General features: G+C 41.4%; 2 protein-coding genes across 5 annotated transcripts in view; one reads left to right on the top strand and one right to left on the bottom strand.

The window, feature by feature from the left end:
• Positions 1-1,546: 1,546 nt before the first annotated feature.
• On the top strand, positions 1,547-5,185 carry slc22a6l (solute carrier family 22 member 6, like). Its single transcript, XM_029518772.1, has 10 exons — positions 1,547-1,951; positions 2,038-2,141; positions 2,290-2,444; positions 2,910-3,078; positions 3,153-3,276; positions 3,366-3,481; positions 3,576-3,790; positions 3,916-4,024; positions 4,757-4,960; positions 5,098-5,185. Exons 1-10 carry the CDS (start codon positions 1,547-1,549, stop codon positions 5,183-5,185), a joined length of 1,689 nt encoding a protein of 562 aa, XP_029374632.1.
• A 3,289-nt stretch (positions 5,186-8,474) lies between these two features.
• The window catches only part of nrg2a (neuregulin 2a), a 64,886-nt gene continuing 53,702 nt past the window's right edge, over positions 8,475-19,658 (bottom strand). For 2 of the 4 annotated variants that reach the window (XM_029518771.1, XM_029518768.1), the window contains exons 5-11: positions 19,314-19,372; positions 16,145-16,168; positions 14,435-14,537; positions 14,004-14,127; positions 13,749-13,876; positions 13,339-13,560; positions 8,475-10,630 (exon numbers count right to left, since the gene is read on the bottom strand). In XM_029518771.1, coding sequence (XP_029374631.1) covers positions 9,976-10,630; positions 13,339-13,560; positions 13,749-13,876; positions 14,004-14,127; positions 14,435-14,537; positions 16,145-16,168; positions 19,314-19,372 — 1,315 coding nt within the window. In that variant the 3' untranslated portion in view covers positions 8,475-9,975. The remainder of the gene's footprint in view (positions 10,631-13,338; positions 13,561-13,748; positions 13,877-14,003; positions 14,128-14,434; positions 14,538-16,144; positions 16,169-19,313; positions 19,373-19,658) is intronic. The other 2 variants (XM_029518770.1, XM_029518769.1) reach the window with 2 other exon arrangements.

Below are 19,658 nucleotides of genomic sequence, written 5' to 3' on the forward strand. Positions count from 1 at the left end.
ATTAAACCCAGATTGTGCACATATCATCCAGATCTTTCAGTTGTCCCACCTCTTTTATGTGAAACATCAGGGCTGGAAGTAAGTCAGTCTGCTTTCACTGTGAAGCCTCTTTGGTTGAGAATTTTGGTTTGTTTCATCTGCAGCCATCAAACAGCTGCACCGTTTCTCTGCTGTCCACATTTCTCAAGAAGCCCAGTGCCTGCCAGGGCATTTGTGTGCGACTCCGTTACAATCTATATTTATTTCTCATCAATCCAGTCAGCTACCTGTGCGTTTAGGGCTAAAACATGAAAATACCATGAAAGAGGAGAAATTTTAAAGGACAGATCTCTTTCCCGATTCCAGTCTCCCACAGCTGAAAAAATGGAGTTTATTGTTTTGCGCTGGTGCACCTGCAGCTTCATTCAGCCTGACATCTCACGCTGATCGTTACACAAGCAGCCACATTCCTCAAAACTAATCGTCAGAACACAAACCAGACAGAAAAAAACCCCCATCAGATTGCATTTGTCTATGTTGCTTTGTGTACTGAAGCACAACTGTGGAATACAAACAATTACACTAAAATATACTGTGCAGGGCTACGGTGCAGTTCTCACAGTCTTCAGTCAGCATGTGTGTGTACATTCTGTTGTATAGCATGAAGGGAGGATCGGAGAGTTTGGGTGGTGAAGTGCATTTCAATAGTTGAACATTGTCCAGCATCTTTTACAATTTCTGCTACACACTTGTGCTTTTTCCAACTCCAACTTAATCTTGTTCATTTTTAACTAAGTGAAACAATCCATGTTGACTTTTGCACAGATCAATAATGAAACAATTACAGACAACTACAGAGCACAGAAACTGCCGAGGAAACACTGATAAAACCAAATGAATGAGATTGACATCACATGCACATGATCTCTCTCACACACACACACACACACACACACACACTATAGCCCTGTATTCTTCTGATTAAGTAACCAATAAAGGGCAGGGAGTGTGTCTCAGTGTCAGCAGGGAAAGCGCTGAGCACATTTATGTCCACTCCTGATGCTGGAGCTTACTCTGACACACTTCAACCCAACATTGTTCCTGCAAGGGACTCAGCATTCTACCTCAGAGCTCAATGAATCAGCTGCTAATACCTCAAGAGGTTACATTGCACTTCTAATAATCCCAAGTGCTAAAAAGCCGTTGGAATTTGAGAGGTGATTACACACTTTAACACGGTGGAGCAACAAGACAACATTTACTTGATTTTGATTTTTTGGCTTTTTTTTTTTTTTTTAAAAAGGAACTTCTCTGGAACACCTTGCCATTTATATATATAAAAAGATCCTGAACTGTCATTGGATTTCGTACATATTTTGTGTAGTGGAAAACTAACTCAGTAGGTAAGTATATAATATTTAACATCTTTAAATGCCAAGCATACTCAGTGGTCAGTCAACTGTTGATTCTCTTCAGGGTTTTCTCAGGCACTACAGCAGCATAGTATTAAAAGGAACCTGCCAGCGTCAGCATTAAGTCCACTTCTGGACACCATCTGTAACAAACTATGGCATTTGGGGACATCCTGGAACAGGTGGGCAGCCTGGGACGTTTCCAGATCCTGCATGTGACCCTCCTCTCCATACCTGTCCTGATGATGGCCAGTCATAATCTGCTGCAGAACTTTGTGGCCGCTGTTCCTTTCCACTACTGCAGCGTGTACACAAACCTCTCTCAGTCCCAGCTGAGCCTGGAGGAAACGCTGCTGATCACGGTGCCTTTCGACCCGACAGGGAAGCCTGAAAGGTGCCAGCGTTATGCTGCTCCACAGTGGCACCTTCTGGCTAAAAATGGGAGCTCTGCTTCAGGGCAGCTGGGAAACACTCAGGATGGTTTGGATGTTGAGCTGCAGGGATGCACAGAAGGATGGTCCTATAACATGACAGAGATGCGTTCAACCATCATAACTGAAGTATGGCTGTCCTTTTTATCTCAATGTTCTTTTTCTCACCAATTGTACGACACCATTTGTTTTACCTTGTGCCAATTCCTCCTCAGTGGAATTTGGTGTGTGATCTGCGCTCTCTGAAGCAAATGGGACAAACCATCTACATGGGTGGTGTTCTGTTGGGGGCTCTTGTCTTTGGTGCTCTTTCAGACAGGTAGCATTTAACTGTAGATGTTACTTGCTGCATCTTTTGTGTTTTATATGACAACCGAATTGTTCATATGCATGTAGGCCAGCAAGCCAAATAATGTGATACACCACAGTCACTTACTGCACTCTTTTTCAATCTTTCTTGTTCCAAGATATGGTCGACGCAACCTCCTGCTCATTTCCAACCTGCTGATGGCTGTGGGGGGAACGTGTGCTGCTTTCTCCAGCTCCTTCCCGCTCTTCTGCCTGTTCCGGTTTGTTTGTGGCATGGCCCTGTCTGGTCTCGGCCTCAACACATTCTCCCTCAGTAAGTTATAGAGCTGGATGCATCTTTTCCAGGACTGATGCTTGTGCAACGGTACGGTGACGACGATGAAGCCGTCAAACCAGCTAGTATTATCAGGGCTCACTGTGGCAGGCAGGACTCACAAAGCAGAGTCGTACACAGGAAATGTAAGAGATGTAGTTGTAATCAGTCCAAGGTCGGCAACGGGTACTTTAAAAATAAAGGGGCAAAGCCAAAAACCCAAAACAAGCCGATACAAAAGCTCACTAGGAAACACTGGGGGGAAACATGGACTCACTTACTGGGAACAGACAAGATGATCTGGTGCAGGAAGCTCGGGAACACTGCTTAAATACACTGGGTGAGGGAGCCAATGAGACACAGGTGAAAACAATCACAGATCACACAGGCAGGAACCAGACAGGACACGGGGAACAGACTTTCAAAATAAAACAGGAAACACATCTGTGATTCATCCCTTTCAAGTTGTGGAGTGGATTCCCACACGTGTGCGGACGGCGGTGGGGACAATAACAGGTTACTGTTACACGGTGGGACAGCTGATCCTGGCGGGCATAGCCTACTTCATCCGGGACTGGAGGTGGTTAACCCTGGCAGTGTCTTTGCCCTTTTATGTCTTCTTCCTCTTTTCATGGTAAGGAGCCAAATGAGAATTGATCTGAGTGCTCCAGCTCCAATTGCTGTTTGATACTCAAATGTCTCACACAGGTGGTTTCATGAGTCCTCCAGATGGTTAGTCCTGAACAATAAGTCTGAACACGCCATCAGGAACCTTAAAAGTGTGGCCAAATTTAATGGACGCCATGAGGAGGGAGAGAAAATTGACATTAAAGTAAGGGAACATGGTGTGTTCATGGGCAACATCACTATCTGAGGTTATTTTGAAGGCATTTGGATTGAGAGTTTGCTCCATACCTGTAGATGCTGCAAGAGTCCATGAAGAAAGAAATGTCCTGTTCTCAGGGCTCCTACACTGTCCTGGATCTGTTCCGCACGCCCACAATGAGGAAAATGACAGTCTGCCTCAGTGCTGTCTGGTATGTTTCCAAATCCTATTGTAGAATGGAAAACGTAATAAAAGCACCATTTATGAAGCTGCAATGATCCCATGCATGTTCCTTCTGTGCTCAGGTTATCAACCAGCTTTGCCTACTATGGTCTTGCTATGGATCTGCAAAAGTTTGGTGTGGACATCTACTTAATCCAAGTGATCTTCGGAGCTGTTGATATACCTGCTAAAGTTATTGTGACTGTGTCGATGAGTTTTATCGGCCGCCGTCCATCACAATGTGGTGCTCTGATTGCCGCTGGAGTCACTATTCTTATCAATGTGCTGGTGCCTTACGGTGCGTGAGAACTCGTGCACGCATGTTAAGACAGGATGCACATTCATTGTGTAGCTACCTCACTGCTGTGACATTACACCACAGAAGCAAGACATAGTTATTCTTATTACTCCACCTCTGTGCAGATAAACAGACTGTGCGTACCTGCCTGGCTGTCATCGGTAAAGGTTGCCTCGCTGCATCCTTCAACTGCTGTTACCTTTACTCTGGAGAACTGTACCCAACCATCATTCGGTAAGTAATTCAGTTCTTCCCTCTTTTGAGGAACTCTGCAGTGATCTCTATGTATGAATGAGCCAGACAACAAACAGATGGCTGAGCAATAATATAGTCTGGAGCTTGTCTGGTTTAATTTTAGTTTCATTCCGTGTATTGAGTAGGTCAACAATTGGACTGTATCTGCAGTTTCTTGTTTAAAATACTTTGGACCATTTTTTTGTTGACACAGGAATCATGTCCAGAAAGCAATAAAAATTCACCAAAACAAAATGAAGTTCACCTCGGTCCCATATGAAATAAGTGCTGAGCAGTAATGGATCACCATCAGCTCACTGGCTGCTTCATTACTTAGTAACATATAATCTAAACATGGAGTCAGTTTGACTCTTCACCGTTTGTGAAACTGTGTTGTGCCACACTGATTTTGTTACTGAGATCACTGTTTTGATGCTTTGATGCATTACTCACTGCGTGTTTGTTTGTCTGGACTAAGTCTGCCAATCATTGCAGGAGGCCTGTTGACCATGTGTCTTTCTCTGGAAACTCTGAAATCTGACATGTCACACTTCATATTCAAACACCGAAATGTTCAGTTAAAAGTCATTTCTAATCTTTTCACCCTCATTATGTTTACATGTTTAGTCCACAGAAACCATCTTCTGCTTTATGTATCACAATTTCTGATTTGGAGGACAATGCTGATGTTACCTGTTGATGCCATTCAACAGTTCCTTGTCTCTTTCTCAGTCAGAATGGCATGGGCTGGGTATCCATGATGGCTCGTGTGGGGGCCATGGTGGCCCCTATGGTGCTCCTGACAGGGGACACTTTACCATGGCTACCAGGTTTAATCTACGGAAGCGCTCCGATCATCAGTGGGTTGGCTGCAATATTTCTTCCAGAAACACTAGGCTCACCTCTTCCTGACACGATTCAAGATGTGGAGGACAGGTAAGACTGAACGTTCTTGTATCTCTGCCGGCCCTAAAACTGAAACATTCATTTTGGGAACAGTACACAGGAAGACTGTAGGTGTGGCATATTAATGGCAGATGCATCCATATTTCCATTTTCTATTTTCAATACAGGGGATCTGGGAAAAAGTCGGAAATGTCACAAAAGGAAGCAATAACCTTGCAAGACACCCAGGCGAAGGCCCTAAAGCAGACAGCCTGAGGGCAGCTGGACTGCCCTGCTGACGCTTTAGCTGACCTGCTAACACAGTAGAGTGGCACTGCTTTACCCCACCTTACTCATTTTCCTGATTACTATGAAGAGTGCATTGTGTCTCATAACTGTAAGTTGCAATGGTATTTTTGGAGAGGTCAATAAATGAAATGAATAGCTGCAGACAATCAGACCTATGTTTATTTGTTATACTGTATCTTTATGTTCTCCCTTTAGCGCATTTTTGTTTTATATATTAAATATCTATGTATACAATTAATGATCTTTCTACAGGTTAAAGACTATAGCATGCTTTTGCTGGTGTTTGTTTTTTTTTTTTTTTTTTAAACTTCTTATTACTTTATATTAGGATTTTCTGCATCAATGTGCCAATCACGATTAATAAAAGGTCATGATTAACACATCATTTTATTAATGGAATGAATCACCTGCTGCTGTTGAGTCCCTTTGCCCCATCCTTAACTTACCACCAAGCTGCCAGCAGCTTCCAGCTTCCTGACGGTGCTCTGTCATGGACGTGAACGACGAGTCGCTCCTGAAGATTCATTTTACTTAAAAAAGTAAGTTATGTTTGACTTGCTCAGGTGAAAAGTCCAACATAATTAGCTGTTTGTGTAAAATGGAATCAAAATATTTCATATTTCATATTTAAGGAAAGCCATATTTCTGTGGCAGAGATCGTGTTCTCTGCTTCAGGCCGACTGCATCTCTTTTGATTTGAAATGAATCTAACTCTTCATTAAATTCAAAATATATTCATCAATGTCTCGCTTCTCTTCTGGCCTGTGGATCTCAGCTGCACCGCATGTTTTTACATAAAGTGCCATTTAAATGGGCTGAGACTGTCAGGTGGATTCACTGAAACCACTCTGATGTGGAATCTGTCAGCATGCAGTGTAATCTATAATGCAGATTAAGTCACATTCCTGACTGAAGTCACTTTGATGCAGAATCAGAATCACCTGGCACTGTTCAGTTGATTGATGCTTCGTTGTATTATGCGGTGCACCTGAATGCAGAGGTCTCTGCATTTATCATGTGAAAAATATGGGAAAACACACCAAGTGGGTGTTTTCTCACTCTAAAGGATGTAGTTAAGTGTAATAAATGGGGGGTGGGGGTGTTGACAGTTTCGAACATCATTCTTCCTGAGATTAGTGCCGTGAGATACACTCTGTCAGTAACTTTTGTGCTTGTCTTTTCCCGTGCTGCTAAGCTTCCTCCAGCACAGAGAAATTGTATTTTGGGCTCAAACGAATAACATGATGTGGAAACTAAAACCGATTCATTTCCACTTGAAATACAGCAACTGGTAAACTGCTACTGGTCCTTTTTATTGATTCAAGTTCACGATGAAAACAATTCAAAACAACTTGAAACTCAAAGTATTACAATTTTCACGCACTTATGTTGCACAAAAAATATTAATTTATATATATAGTGGTGTGTTTTTTCAGTCTCCCTGTTACATATTAGTATGACTGATGCCTCAGACATAAAGAGTGAGCCTTAGTGTTCAGCTTCGCTGCCAACTGTGGCCACCCGACAGCACTGCATTTTTATTAAATGCTGAAATACAACTGGATACAAAAACATCAGACATTATAGAGGAGTGGACTTCGGGGTTCTGACTTATGAATCTTGCTGGTTTATGACACCACCTAGTGGTGTATGGATGCTAATGCATCAGCATATTTCAAACGTAATAAAATGAAAATGCAAAAGCTACAAGCGAAAGTGTAACGTGGCACTTTGACCTGAACATCATAAAGAAAGACAAAATGATACGTATGAATGCAGCTCTCTCTTACCTCATCAGCTTCAAGCGGAAATTAGCATTTGAAATTGTGTTTAATTAAAAATGCTTAATACAAAATGTGTGTGATTATGGCCATGTGAGGGTGAAGAATAACAGAGGATTAAAATCTTTTAGAAAAATAAATTATGCAACACTTAATTGAATAAAATATTCCTTTTTAATCTGATCATGGCCTAATAGGTTTGCTTTTTTTTTTGAAAACCCTTAATTTCTCATTGTTCTCAGATTTCACGCAGAATGTGCATTTTTATGTGTGTCTGGCATTTATGTATGAATTGTCACTCCTGAGAGCAAATCTAAAACAGCTTTGCTTTATTTTATGAACCCCACATTACCATATTAAATAGATCCCATTTCACAATCCGATTTTATGTGTCCTCCTGAGACACACTGTGTATCGTGTGCATTGTGCCAGATGAGTACAACCTTTAGCCCAGATAAACAATGAATCAAAATGCAGAGCACAGCTTTCTATAGAAATAACTACATCGTAAAATGATATGAATAAAGATTTATTTTCTCATATGAACAGGTGGATTCAGATTTCATTTTATTTTACAATCTATGACAATCTCGCATTGTTTTTCTTTTTTTTTTCTAGCATATTTCAGGAATGACATGGAGAAAGGTTCTTTTTTATTGCTGAATGTTAAATGAAATACACTTTCACTGACTGGAAAAGAATTGTCTGCTGCTTTTTTACCATGCACCCATCTAACCTTGACCACAAGGACATGCAGAGGAGAGGTGCTCAAACATTTCAAGCGAGGGTGGGGTCAGGTGGGGGTGGTGGAGGGGATGGGGGCTGGTGAGGTTATAAAATTAAACAGAAGAGACTGACAGGGCGTGCCTGGTAGCATCTTAATTGGATGTAGAGGACTGGCAAAGTGAAGGGAGTATCACATTTAAACTAGAGGAGCACTGTCGTTTCCATTTTTCAGACAAACAAAACTAGACCCAAGGGTGAGAAACTCTGAAATATCTGAAGGTGAAGTGTGACCAAGGACCATTCTCTGGAACGCCGTTGTGCATTTACCATATAGTAGGTAGAATTGCAGATCATCCATTTTAAGAGGTTTTAGACCAATAACCATGTGATAATACAAACATACCAACAGTGATGAAGCATCACTGACTCTCCTCTCTCACTGCGTCTCTGGCTATGGGTTTAACATTTCTTGAATTATCTTTTAAATATGTGGACGACTGAGGGGTTAAATGATTTAGTTTACTTTTAAAAGTAATATCATTTATGGAATAAATTTGAAATGACTAGATCTGTCAACAAGACAAAGCAGTACACATCACTATAGGAGGAGACACTGTTCGGATGCTATTTGACATTACTTGGAAGTGTGCAAGTAAAGTGGGACTGTCTAAAACAAGTGATGAATATTATTCATGGACACAGTCATTCAATGGGCATGAGTACGTGAATAAGAAAGGCTGACAACTTGATAGATGGCTGCATAATGGCTTTAAAAATTAACATGTAAATATGCATTTATATCACATTATTTCATTCTACACTATAGGCATCACATAGTTTTTTCACACACAAAACACTACAGTCACCTCTTAGAAAATGATGTAATCAAACAGCAAAATAGAAAGTTTGCATATTTTTGCATTGTATGATCCTCCAAAGTTTCACAGCAATTTCATTTTTATTGTTTACTATGGTCTGAACTCTTCTCTTCTCCACTGAGCTTTTTCCTTCTCTCTGTATTTGGGAGTGTTCGGGGAACTGGTAGATGGGATGATAAAATTTAGGGCCTCTACGTCTGAGAACCTTAGCCTTAGGTAGACCTTAAGTAGAGGAAAAGGGTGACCATGGGGTTGGGAGGGGAGGGGGGGGGGGGGGGGGGGGGGGGCATGTGGAAATCCTGAGACACTGTGTGGCCTTCTCACACAAGCCACAATAAACAGAATGGACACAGAAGGATGATGAGGCATGGGATTAGGGTCGGAGTTGAGTGAAAACAGATGCAATCTCTTTTGCCACCACCTCTGATGGCAGGGTCACCCTGTGCCAGGCGGCTCTGTGTCTGTTGGCCTCGTAACAGGGTAACATGAAGAAAACCTGCTGAGAATTAAAGAGGGGCTTTACTGGGGCAGGCTGGGGAAGGGGCAGAATAGCTGTAAATGACCTGCATAACCTACAACCCTACAGCAGCCTAACCTGCTCACCTACACTGAGCACTGTTCTGTGAGCCTCCGAGACTCCAGCAGACCCACACTTGATGTTACCGCAACAAACAATGAAATTCATCTAACAATCACATGTACATGTGAGCAAATTGACGTGCACACGCACGCACGCACACACACACACACACACACACACACACACACACACACACACACACACACACACACACACACACACACGCGCGCACTCTCTCTCTCGTTTTCTTTCCCTCGCTATACCGTTTACATTTGTCAGGCATTCTAAATCATGAACCCTACAGGCAAATCATATTAATGTAAACATACACTTTATGTTGAAGTGGTTTATATTGCGTGATATGGAAGGGATTATGTTCCAGTGGGGCTAGACTCGTCAAATAATGCAACTTGGAAAGAAAGTAAAACAGGAAACCAGAGAGGAAAAAAAAAACATAAATGTGTATAAAAAATGAGGCGTCCATATAAGAAAGGCTACAAAAACCTCCACTGGCCCTCTGGCATCGGCATACAGCAAAAGGCACCACAATATTACTCTATTTTTTACGTTGTGAAAAAACTGGCACATCTTTTTATGCTGTAAATCAAAATGTACATATAAATAGAGTTTTCCCTATAAAAAAGTCTTTGCTGTTAACTAGTAGACAACTTTTGCTAAAATGAAAATAAATATTTCATTTGTTTAGAATATCTGTCAGTTATATAAAATAAAAATATTTCTTATAGATGCAGGTCTATACTATATTGATTTTTGTTGGTTCATTTTCACTCTTTAATGGGGTGTATTCTCCGGTTTGGAGCGTGAGTGTGTAAGTCTTGTATGCATGTTCCCATGCCCACTGTTCCGCCCCGATGAGTGAGAAGTCCGACTGTCCGCCGGCCTGTAGATGGTGGAGGGCTCGGCGTTCATGTTCTGCATACTGAGAAAGGGCGTGCTCTCACCGTCCTCCTCTGACTCACTATCTGTTAGGCAGCTTCGAGACCCATAGTCCCGAGAGGCCTCATATCCTCGTGGGGCCACATGGCCATTCAGTCTGGATCTCCGCCAGCGTCGGCTACCAGTTCCACTGGACCCACTTCTCTTTGGTTGCTCCCGAGAGGAGAGGTACTCCTGGGTGGTCTCATAGTCTTCATCCTCAGCCAGCCTGTAGGGGCTGGAGGGCAGGCTACCCCTGCTGTCATTTAGATAGGTACGGCGCTGCTGCCGGTAAGGCTCCTGGCACTGGGCATCGTGTAGGGGCACCTGGTAGCGGCGCAGCAGAGGCTGGTCATCCTCCAGAGGGTACGGGTTGTGGACAGCAGGAGGGAGAGACATGGCATGGCTCGCATTGGGGGATGTGATCTGGAAGGTAGGCACCTGCGGGGGTAATGAGTAATGGAAATCCACCGGCGAGAGGCGGGCTGGTGTCGTCAGGGCTGACACATATCTGTGGTAAATACAGAGGGGAGGAAATCATTAAGGAGGGAACAGCAAAGAGCAGAGCGATAAGGGGGAAACGTACACAAAATATCGGTTAGGGTATACCCTAACATATTACAAATTCCTCTATTCCTGACCCAGTTACTCATCTGTGTGTAACAGGCTGTCCTTCATTGGGTGACATTATGGTGTAATGTAGAAAATCTTTTTAATGAACAAGTTGTCTATACTCAAAATAACTGTGGTTGTTCCTGAAGGAAGCTTTGTTCAAACCTGTCCTGAGCATGTGAACACAGTTTTGATAGTTAAAACATAGACTCGTGGTATCATCATAGACACAAAGGAGTTCCTACAGTCATGAAGCATAAACCCACTAAATGTTAGTGCCAATAATTTTTAAAGGTAACTTTCACTGACGGTGAATCACTGCAGGTCTTTGGAGTGTCTGTTTATTGGCTTTAGGAAACTACAACAGACCGTGTGAGACACAAGCCTCAGATATTCCCACAACAGTGCTGATTCAGCTGATGCAGAGGCCGTCGCCATGATGGAAGAGGCGTTTGTTACCTGGGAAGACTCTGAGGGGATGTTGGTTATGCAATCTGGCTCTGAAAAACAACTCAGTATCCAAGCCCCTATTCATGCACGCATGATTGCTACAGTGTAACCCTGACCCTGGCATTGTTGATTTCTCACAAACTAAAGCTTGCTTTGAATATTACTTATTTGGGGAACTATTGCCAACACCTCATAAAGCATTCTGTTCAGTCCTCTTCCTTGTTCTTATGATTTATATCATATTTGAGCCGAAACATTTTACTTTTTGAAATATAAACACTAATTCAACCGAGGATTCGGCAATGCCTGCTTCATTTTGGCTCACTGGTTTGAGCATGACTGAAGCTGCACAAGTTCTCATTTTTGTATCAAACAGCTCAAAAAGAAAAGGCAGCCATAAGCACAACTTCAGCCCCATTTAGTTGATGTGTTACATTAACTCTACATCTGGTCCCAGCTGTCTCCCTGGTAGACCTGAGTGTTATCTACTCAAAACTGTGCAGCTAATGGAGCCTTGCTCATCTGAAGGACAAACACTCACCAGTGGGTTCACCCTCTTGCATCTTAGCTGGTGTGAGAAAAAAAGTGTGCACACTGAGCCAGTGGTTTTCTCTGAAGTGAACAGCTTTTTTCAGGAACTATTATATATTTGACGCGGATTGTGTTGCTTTTATTTTGGCCATGTTACACTTTGAAAAACGAGACGTTCCTTCATGTGTATGAGGTGCACAAATGGGCTGAGGATACATCGGCTTTGCAATGGCAACAATAATTGCTTTCAATGGCACACTGAGCAAGGGTTAAATTACTTGAAACACTGTGACCATTTTAAATAAGTGATGTCATTAGTTCAAATGTTTTGAGATGTTAAAATAATATAATACTAGGCTAACCAGTGGACTTGTGTGTTTTTTTTTCCTTAATTTTTTATCGTCATGCAACGGTGCTCACTCTCATGGTGACCCATCTCAAATGGATCAGCTGACGACAGGCACAATCACAGTTTGATGAAGCCATTAAGCCATGAATACATTAAGGTCGATATTGATTCTGATGATTTCAACCAAAAGATGGAGATATATTAAAGAGAAGGGCAGGATGTCCTCAGGAATAGCTGCCTGTAGAAAGCAGACAGGCGTGCTCTGGTGAACTTGTCCTTCATTTCCTTTCGTCGCAAAATGTGTGTGCTACTACTGAAACACCCAATCACCAGTTTTTTGGGGGGTTTTGTGTATACTTCTGCAACATGTGTATTCCAAAATTTCACTATACGACCCAATACTGCTCCCATATCCAAGAAAACTGCTAAAGAGTGACGCTCATCTGTGAACCACGTTGGAATTCATTACATAAGGAATGACGGTAGGTATTGTGGTGTTGGAGCTCACGTTTGGGCCTGATAACAAAATTAAGCAGTGTGTCTTTAAAAAGCAACCTCAGATTCAGGAAATACATGACACTGAGTACTACTGAAATGGAAAACATTAAGAAGACCTGAAAGCACATTATTTAGAGTGAATCAATTAAGCTGTCAACTTCTCGTTCACATTAAAACAACACTGGAACATTTCGGGGAAAATAGGCTTGTTTGCCATCTTGCCCACATCACTTGAGAAGATTGATATCTCTGAGCCTTCAGTACAGAAATAGGTACCTGACAAATAGATGGCAATGATATTGCTGAAAGTCATATTTCTTCACCTCTGACAGGTGGGGCAAGCTAAATTCATGCTTCTCTGGTTTGTGCTAGACAAAGTTAACACATCCCAGTCCTGGCTCTGTGACACAAACATGAAATTTAAATGTTCTTATGTGACTGTGGGCAAGATGGTAAACATGCATTTCCCAAAATGTCACATAGTTCCTTAAAGAGGGCTAAAGGGAACACTTTTGCCAATCAGAATTACACCCTGGCCACAGAATTACTTTACAGTAGCTATATGCACAGAGTTCCCATTGAAATAAGCACTGTTTCTCACTCTTGCCTACCTTAGCGTATTTCATCATCATGCCTGCTGTGTGTCAGTTTCCACTGAGTCTCTCAGAGTGCCCTGACTGGCCTCTCGAGGCTGAGAGAGAACCAGCAGAGAGAGGAAACTTCTCAAAATGTTCATAACAAACCCAGAGCCATATCAGCGACACAGGCCTGTTTCCCACCTGTCACTGTGCGGAGAGTCTCCCAGCGAGTCAAAGGAATCCCCGTACTGTAGGCTTGGCCGATGGGGGTCAGAGTAACCACAGTGTGCGGCGCGTCGTGCCCGCGCCTCCATGCACGCAGGACTGCTGCATTTACTGGTCCCAACAGATGATGACATCATTCCCGGCGAGTCAGAGAGGATACTGTCAGAGTGTTCCAGGCTCCATGTCCGTTCTTCATGTCTGACAAATAAAACCAGTGTTAACACACACACACACCCCGGTGTGTCCCAGTATGCTTCACTTTGGGGGGAAAAAAGCTTAGCTTTTTAAAAAGAAACAAGCAGCAGTTTTCAAACAGTTAATCAAATGAATCAATCTGTTTTGTTTGGGTTTGGGTATTTGGAAAGTGATATACATTGCGTGCTTACCTGTGAGTCGATGAATGGGCTCGTGTGGAAGAGTTGTGAGATCTTGAAGAGGCATGGCTGGCAGGGAACGATCCCTCTGTTGCAGGCCGTATGACTCGCTCAGTTGCAGGGACATTCTTTGATTTGTACTATGTTGGGCCAAAAAAATGGATTTGACAGATGGACAGATGTGAAAAAGGGCCAAGCTTAAAACCATTTGGTCTTTATTTGCAGGTGTATAGATTAATAAAGTCACAAATACTTTCAGAAACTCACATCTACCATAGGGATTTCCTCTGTGCCTGGTCCTGGGTGATTGGGTCCATTAGCAAGGTTACGATTGGGATGTTCTGGACACATGTTTTGTCGCAGATGATTGTGCATCTTCTTTCTTTGTTTCCTATTGAGCAAGTACCAATTAGTCTGTCTCTTATCATTGTGGTTAATATGATTTAACAATGTGTTTTATTGTTTCATGCAACAACTACATAAATTGTTTTACCAGTACTGTATTGATCAAATAATAAAAAGAAACACATTTTAAGACACTAAACACAATAATCTAGTAGTAACTGGCTGATAGAGTAGGTTTATTCATACTCATTGTAATAAATATCATCAATAAAATCCAAGCAGTAAAAGAAATCTAAAAGCAAAGTCTACATGTTCAAAAATCATGAGTTGATCCATTTATTAGCATAACTTACTTGGTTTTACAGTAGGCAACCACACACACGATGCCCACCACCAACAGAGCCACACAAATACCCGTGATTGTCAGGACTCTTTTCTGGTAGAGTTCCTCTGCCTCTGTCAACATCACACCCACAGACACACAGCACACCCACACACATACACACATTGAGAGAAATAACAGGAAAAGAAAAGAAAAAAAAAATCAGTCTCTTGAAGTTGAACAGTCCCACTTTACATTTTTTTTTTTTTTTTTTTGGGGGGGGGGACTAAATCCTGAGCAGTATGAAGCTTCATCTTACGTGGTAACTCACTTCACAGTCAAGCCTCTCCTCTCACATAATCACAAATACAACAGATGTTGTAGCTCCCTGTGCTGCAGTAAGGCAGCGTAGGTGTGGGCAGGGACTCAGCAGTAGTTGGACTGATTTATTAACCAAATGTGTTCCATGAGGAATTTGAAAACCTTTCAAATTAATTTCAAATTACATTTGATATTATCATGGTTAAGGCTGAAGATTATTAAAAATTAAAAGCTGCAAACTGTGCAGTATTGTATTTGAACTGGAAATGTGCTGTTTTACACAATCCTTGAATTCTAAAGTTGAATCATTCATGGTAAAGACGTCTTCATCAGCTCAGGCATTTAGTAAGCTCCTTGATTTTTTGTTATAATCACACATGAAAGAGGGAATTTTGAATGGAACATAATAAAACTGAAGAAATCTTAACAGAATCTGATGGCTTTTCCAGAGAAGAGCTTATGTGAGGTTGAGTTAGCCTCTCGGTTTCCCCAGGGGAAAATGATGGCGCTTAGACGTAGTGGGGTCCCTGATAAATAATATAATAAGAAGTAATCGGATTCGTACAACCATTTCCATCTGATGGTTCCTCCATTCATTAACAGCAGCCATTTTACATGGACTTGCAAATTTGTGATGTCATCAATAAATCACTGAAGTTATTTATAGCAGTAAACTACATGTAATATTTGACCAACACTGATATAGGTACTTGTAAAGAATTTAAAACAGAGGAAATGATTCTGGTGATGGTGTAGCAGCACAATATCCTCCTGGTGCAGCACATAAATGGAGTTGTATAACAACATGATCTCTGAAAATATGCAACTTGCATGCATTTTACACTCTCAACCACTGAAGCACTTTTCTGGAAAACGGAGCAGACACAACGTGGATTGAAATAATGACAGAAAGAAGAAAAAAAAACAAACTTTAAAGTCACAATTCAGTTATTCAAACGACGGAGTGCAAGAAACATGAATAAAAAGACAGAGATGGCGTATCAAGACAAAGAATAAAAGCATGAAACTAAAGAAATCAGACAGGTAAAGCAGAAGATTCAGGAAAGGAATCTGGTAACTACAAACATGACTTAACATGCTTGTTACAGATAGAATAAGAAAAGAAACTCTTTCTAAAAAGGAAACTACCCTCACTCAAATTTTGTTAATAATTTCACTTTCCATCATACACGTATGAGAAGTGCAGGTGTTAATGATGTTTGATGGAGGATCAGTTTTGGTGACTGAGGGTACGCCATTTTAATGAGTTACTGTATGATTGGTCGAGAGATTGATCGGTTAATCAAGGGATGACATGATTTACAGTTCACACCACAGACGAAACGGGAACATGTCAAACCAAACGACGTCTATTTAGGATCTATGCTAGGACTGAGAATCAAAATGCATTGTTCCATACCCATAAATTCAATTCCAAGATGCTCTGCCAGTGCAGAGGGTTGACAGTTGGAAGAAAAGAAAAAAAAAGAAACAAAAGATTAAGAGAGTGGCACCTTCTAATTTATAGTAAAGCAAACAAAAAATGGACATTACAGTAATTGAGAAAACGTACAATTGTCAGTAATTGTCAGACTGACGTGATCAGTTATGTCACAGACAAGACACCAGAACACACTTACAGCATGCAACACACATTTCACATCACAGTACACAAACTACACAGCTATCATTTTAACACTAATACTTGGATTTCAACAAGTATAGTGACCCTAGCTGTGGAGCTTGGCTTTGGATGTTCCTTTTGTCTTTGTTGTGTATGTCTCAACCCTGTCCAGTGTTATTGTTGCTTTTACAGGAGGCACCTCACTTCTACATTTTACATGTATCTCTTGATGGCGCTTTCAGGTTTACAGACAGCGAAGCTCTATTTCATGTATCAGGAAAGTATGCGTCATCCACTGAGATTACCTGTGCTTTCAGTTTTCTGCTTTCTAAAAAAATGTTACAACGTCAGTTCCCAAACACACCCATCACATGAACAGGCAAGTTAAAAAGATTTGTTTGTGTGCAGTATCTGACTAATCGTGGTGAATAAGAAGAATTATGGTTCCTTCCTTTTATATAGCACAGTGAGGCCATAGGGAGGTTGCACCAACCAGCTGAATCCATATCTCTGGCAGCTCACTTGCTTTACTTGGGTTGAAGTGAGTCCCAGCTGTTCTTATGACAACATGCTCTTGTTAACCAAACCCTTATGGCTGAGGAGCAGAAGCCATCCTCCTTCTCTGTGGTATCTCCTGGGGATGGGAGGCGCCCTCCAGGAGGCGGGCCTGTAAGCATGGAATGGATGTGTGTGCACACATTTGTCTGCTCTTGCAGAGAAAATCTGATGTAGTCTCCTCAAATAAAAGGAGAATACAAACCTGAATTATGATTAAAAATGTAAAAATAAAAGAAAGAAAGAAACAAACCCTAATGGTGTCGCTATAGTGCTTACTTTAAAATCTAAATCCAATGCAACAGTCATGCTGGTTTTCATGAACCTGATTTAGACTGTGAATCTGCAAACTTTGACAGCTATGTACAGAAAAAAATATTCAATCGTATACTTAGACTTGGACAAGTGGAGACTTAATATTTTTATCTTAAATCATAACTTTTAATTAAATGAAGAACATTTTGAGGTATGAATACATCTTGTACCACCAAGGATTTCACTGCCCTCCCTTTTTCACTTTTAAATTTCTCTCTGATTATAAACAATCAGGGCATTGATTTGAACATATATGTGTGAGTAGGCCAAGTAATCAATGCTCAGTCTGTGTTGGCTGGATGAGAACTGGAAATAAATGCTGTCCTTGATGCAGTCGCACAGCTGCACCGAAGTTAAACAGAATGCAGAAATGCAGGAGTGATTGCTCCCACTGTCTTCTCTGCCAAAAAGCAAGTAATTTCATCACAGTGTATCACAACTTAATATGAGATAAAATTACTCGCAGTTAAGAAGGGGATTTTTACATTGCACTCTTAGCCAACATACAAAAACACTATGTGTAAATCAGACTGAAGGATGAGATTCAACTCCAAAAGCAGATGCAGTTCCTTTAAATGTGTCATTTGAAGTTAAATGGTAACCACATGAACATGTGAACACATGAAACTCACAATATGTAGTAAGAAAGCTGGAAATTCTTTGCTTCTCCTATCCTGATTGACATGTCCTATCATTATTATTATTATACTGTATCTTTGCATACCTTTCCCTTAGAGGAGCAAGTCAAATATATGTCAGATCTTAGTTGTTCATGTTTCATTAATGTCAGCTCAACTTTCAACGGCATTTAAGATTCTTCAGAGGCAATCAACCACCAGGTAACACTGATGTATGAATAACTCAGACTGCAGTAACAGTAATCTGAATGAATGCGATTCCAGAGCATGTGGATGGGTTTCAATGTGAGAAACCTATAGGGCAAGACCTATCAAGCTGTAGTCCCCACAAACCTTCATCTAATCATGGTATAAATCTGCTGTTGATGGATGTGTTTGCTGATGTTGCCGTGTTGGGTTTGTGCATGGCTAAGTTCTCTTACCCCAGGCTAGCACAGCAGTTTGACGTGGTGCTCTGGTATAGTGTGTGAAGTGCACTTATAGGATTTCTGCTGTGAGAGCAGCATTTTGTTGCTAATGTACATCTGAAGCAATGTTTGGTAGCAACAGGTGGAATTCGCTGAATGTTCACAGAAGAACAACCGTATCTTAGTTTTAACCAAGTTATTGGCTGTTCTGGAAAATACCATCTCTTAATTAACTGCTGGAGGTGAAAGCATATCTAGCTTTTTTTGTGCACGTAAGATGTAATTAAAGCTACTGTGATCATTTGAGTGAGAGAAGAGTAGCCTTTAAAAGATTTGGACCTAGTGGAAATCCCTAATTATCCGCTTTTATTAGCTTTCAAATCTAATCAATCAAGACTTGCAAGATTGCTGAGTGGACTATTTCCATGTTCTGTCATGTGTGTTCTACAGACTGACTGTTAAAATGGGGTCTCAAATCATACCAATATATTTATGAAGAAATGTTAAGCTTTAACTCATTGGATTGTTTCAAGTAGCTCCCAATAACTTATTTTCTAAGAGTAGCCGATGTACCTAACACATTCAGTTATCTGTTATGCAAATTAATTATTGCTAACTGTTCAGCCCTTCATTTGCATGTGTTTGTTGTGGTCTGAAACAAGCATCATTAAAATGTGAGTCAAAGGTAAATTGTTAGTGACTGCTTTGCCATTAGATCGCGTTGGTACATGCAGCTGACTATATGCAAATCAAAGTCCACAGAGCAACTAAAGTCACACTCTATTTGTTTCTACCACATTTACTATCAGCTTGTGTTCTGAGAGTGCACATGCAATATACTATCAGTTAAGGGGCACACACTCTCACATGCAGAGCAAGCACAATAACAGACTCCACTAGACTATGCCAGCTTGTGAATGAGTCATCAGACGATTTACAGACACAAGTATTAGGTAATAACACCAAACTAATTCTGTCTTTTCTCCAACCAGCATGCACACATGACACAAAGACAGTCTGACAGAGTGACAGAGGAGGAAATTGACATACGGTAGAAACTGGCCATAACGTAGGTTTGACAGCGATCACCAGTAAAGTCATTTGGACACCTGATGGAAAGAAACAAAGCCATAGGAAGAGAGAGAGGAGATGGGTGGTGGATGAGTGAGGGACAGAAAGAAGACAGAAAGAGAGAGAGAGAGAGAGAGAGAGAGAGAGAGAGAGAGAGGGAGAGAGAGAGAGAAGGAAAGGGTGGAGTGAAAAGAGGAGTATGCGTAAGGAAAGGTGAGGAGGGAGGGTGGGGGGTAGGGAGGGAGAAAGAGGCAGAGAGACACAGAATTAGAACAACAGCACAACTACGGACAGCAGAAGCAGAGTGTTCCCATGGATGACACC

The sequence above is a fragment of the Echeneis naucrates genome, chromosome 14 (assembly GCF_900963305.1).
Source record: "Echeneis naucrates chromosome 14, fEcheNa1.1, whole genome shotgun sequence".
In the NCBI taxonomy this organism is placed as follows: domain Eukaryota; kingdom Metazoa; phylum Chordata; class Actinopteri; order Carangiformes; family Echeneidae; genus Echeneis; species Echeneis naucrates.

Excerpts from the sequence above, each read along its gene's own strand:
- slc22a6l (XM_029518772.1), top strand. The coding sequence starts at position 1,547 with ATGGCATTTGGGGACATCCTGGAACAGGTGGGCAGCCTGGGACGTTTC. Across the intron at positions 2,445-2,909 it reads CCTCAACACATTCTCCCTCA|TTGTGGAGTGGATTCCCACA; the intron begins GTAAGTTATAGA and ends ATCCCTTTCAAG. Across the intron at positions 3,482-3,575 it reads GTCTGCCTCAGTGCTGTCTG|GTTATCAACCAGCTTTGCCT; the intron begins GTATGTTTCCAA and ends TTCTGTGCTCAG.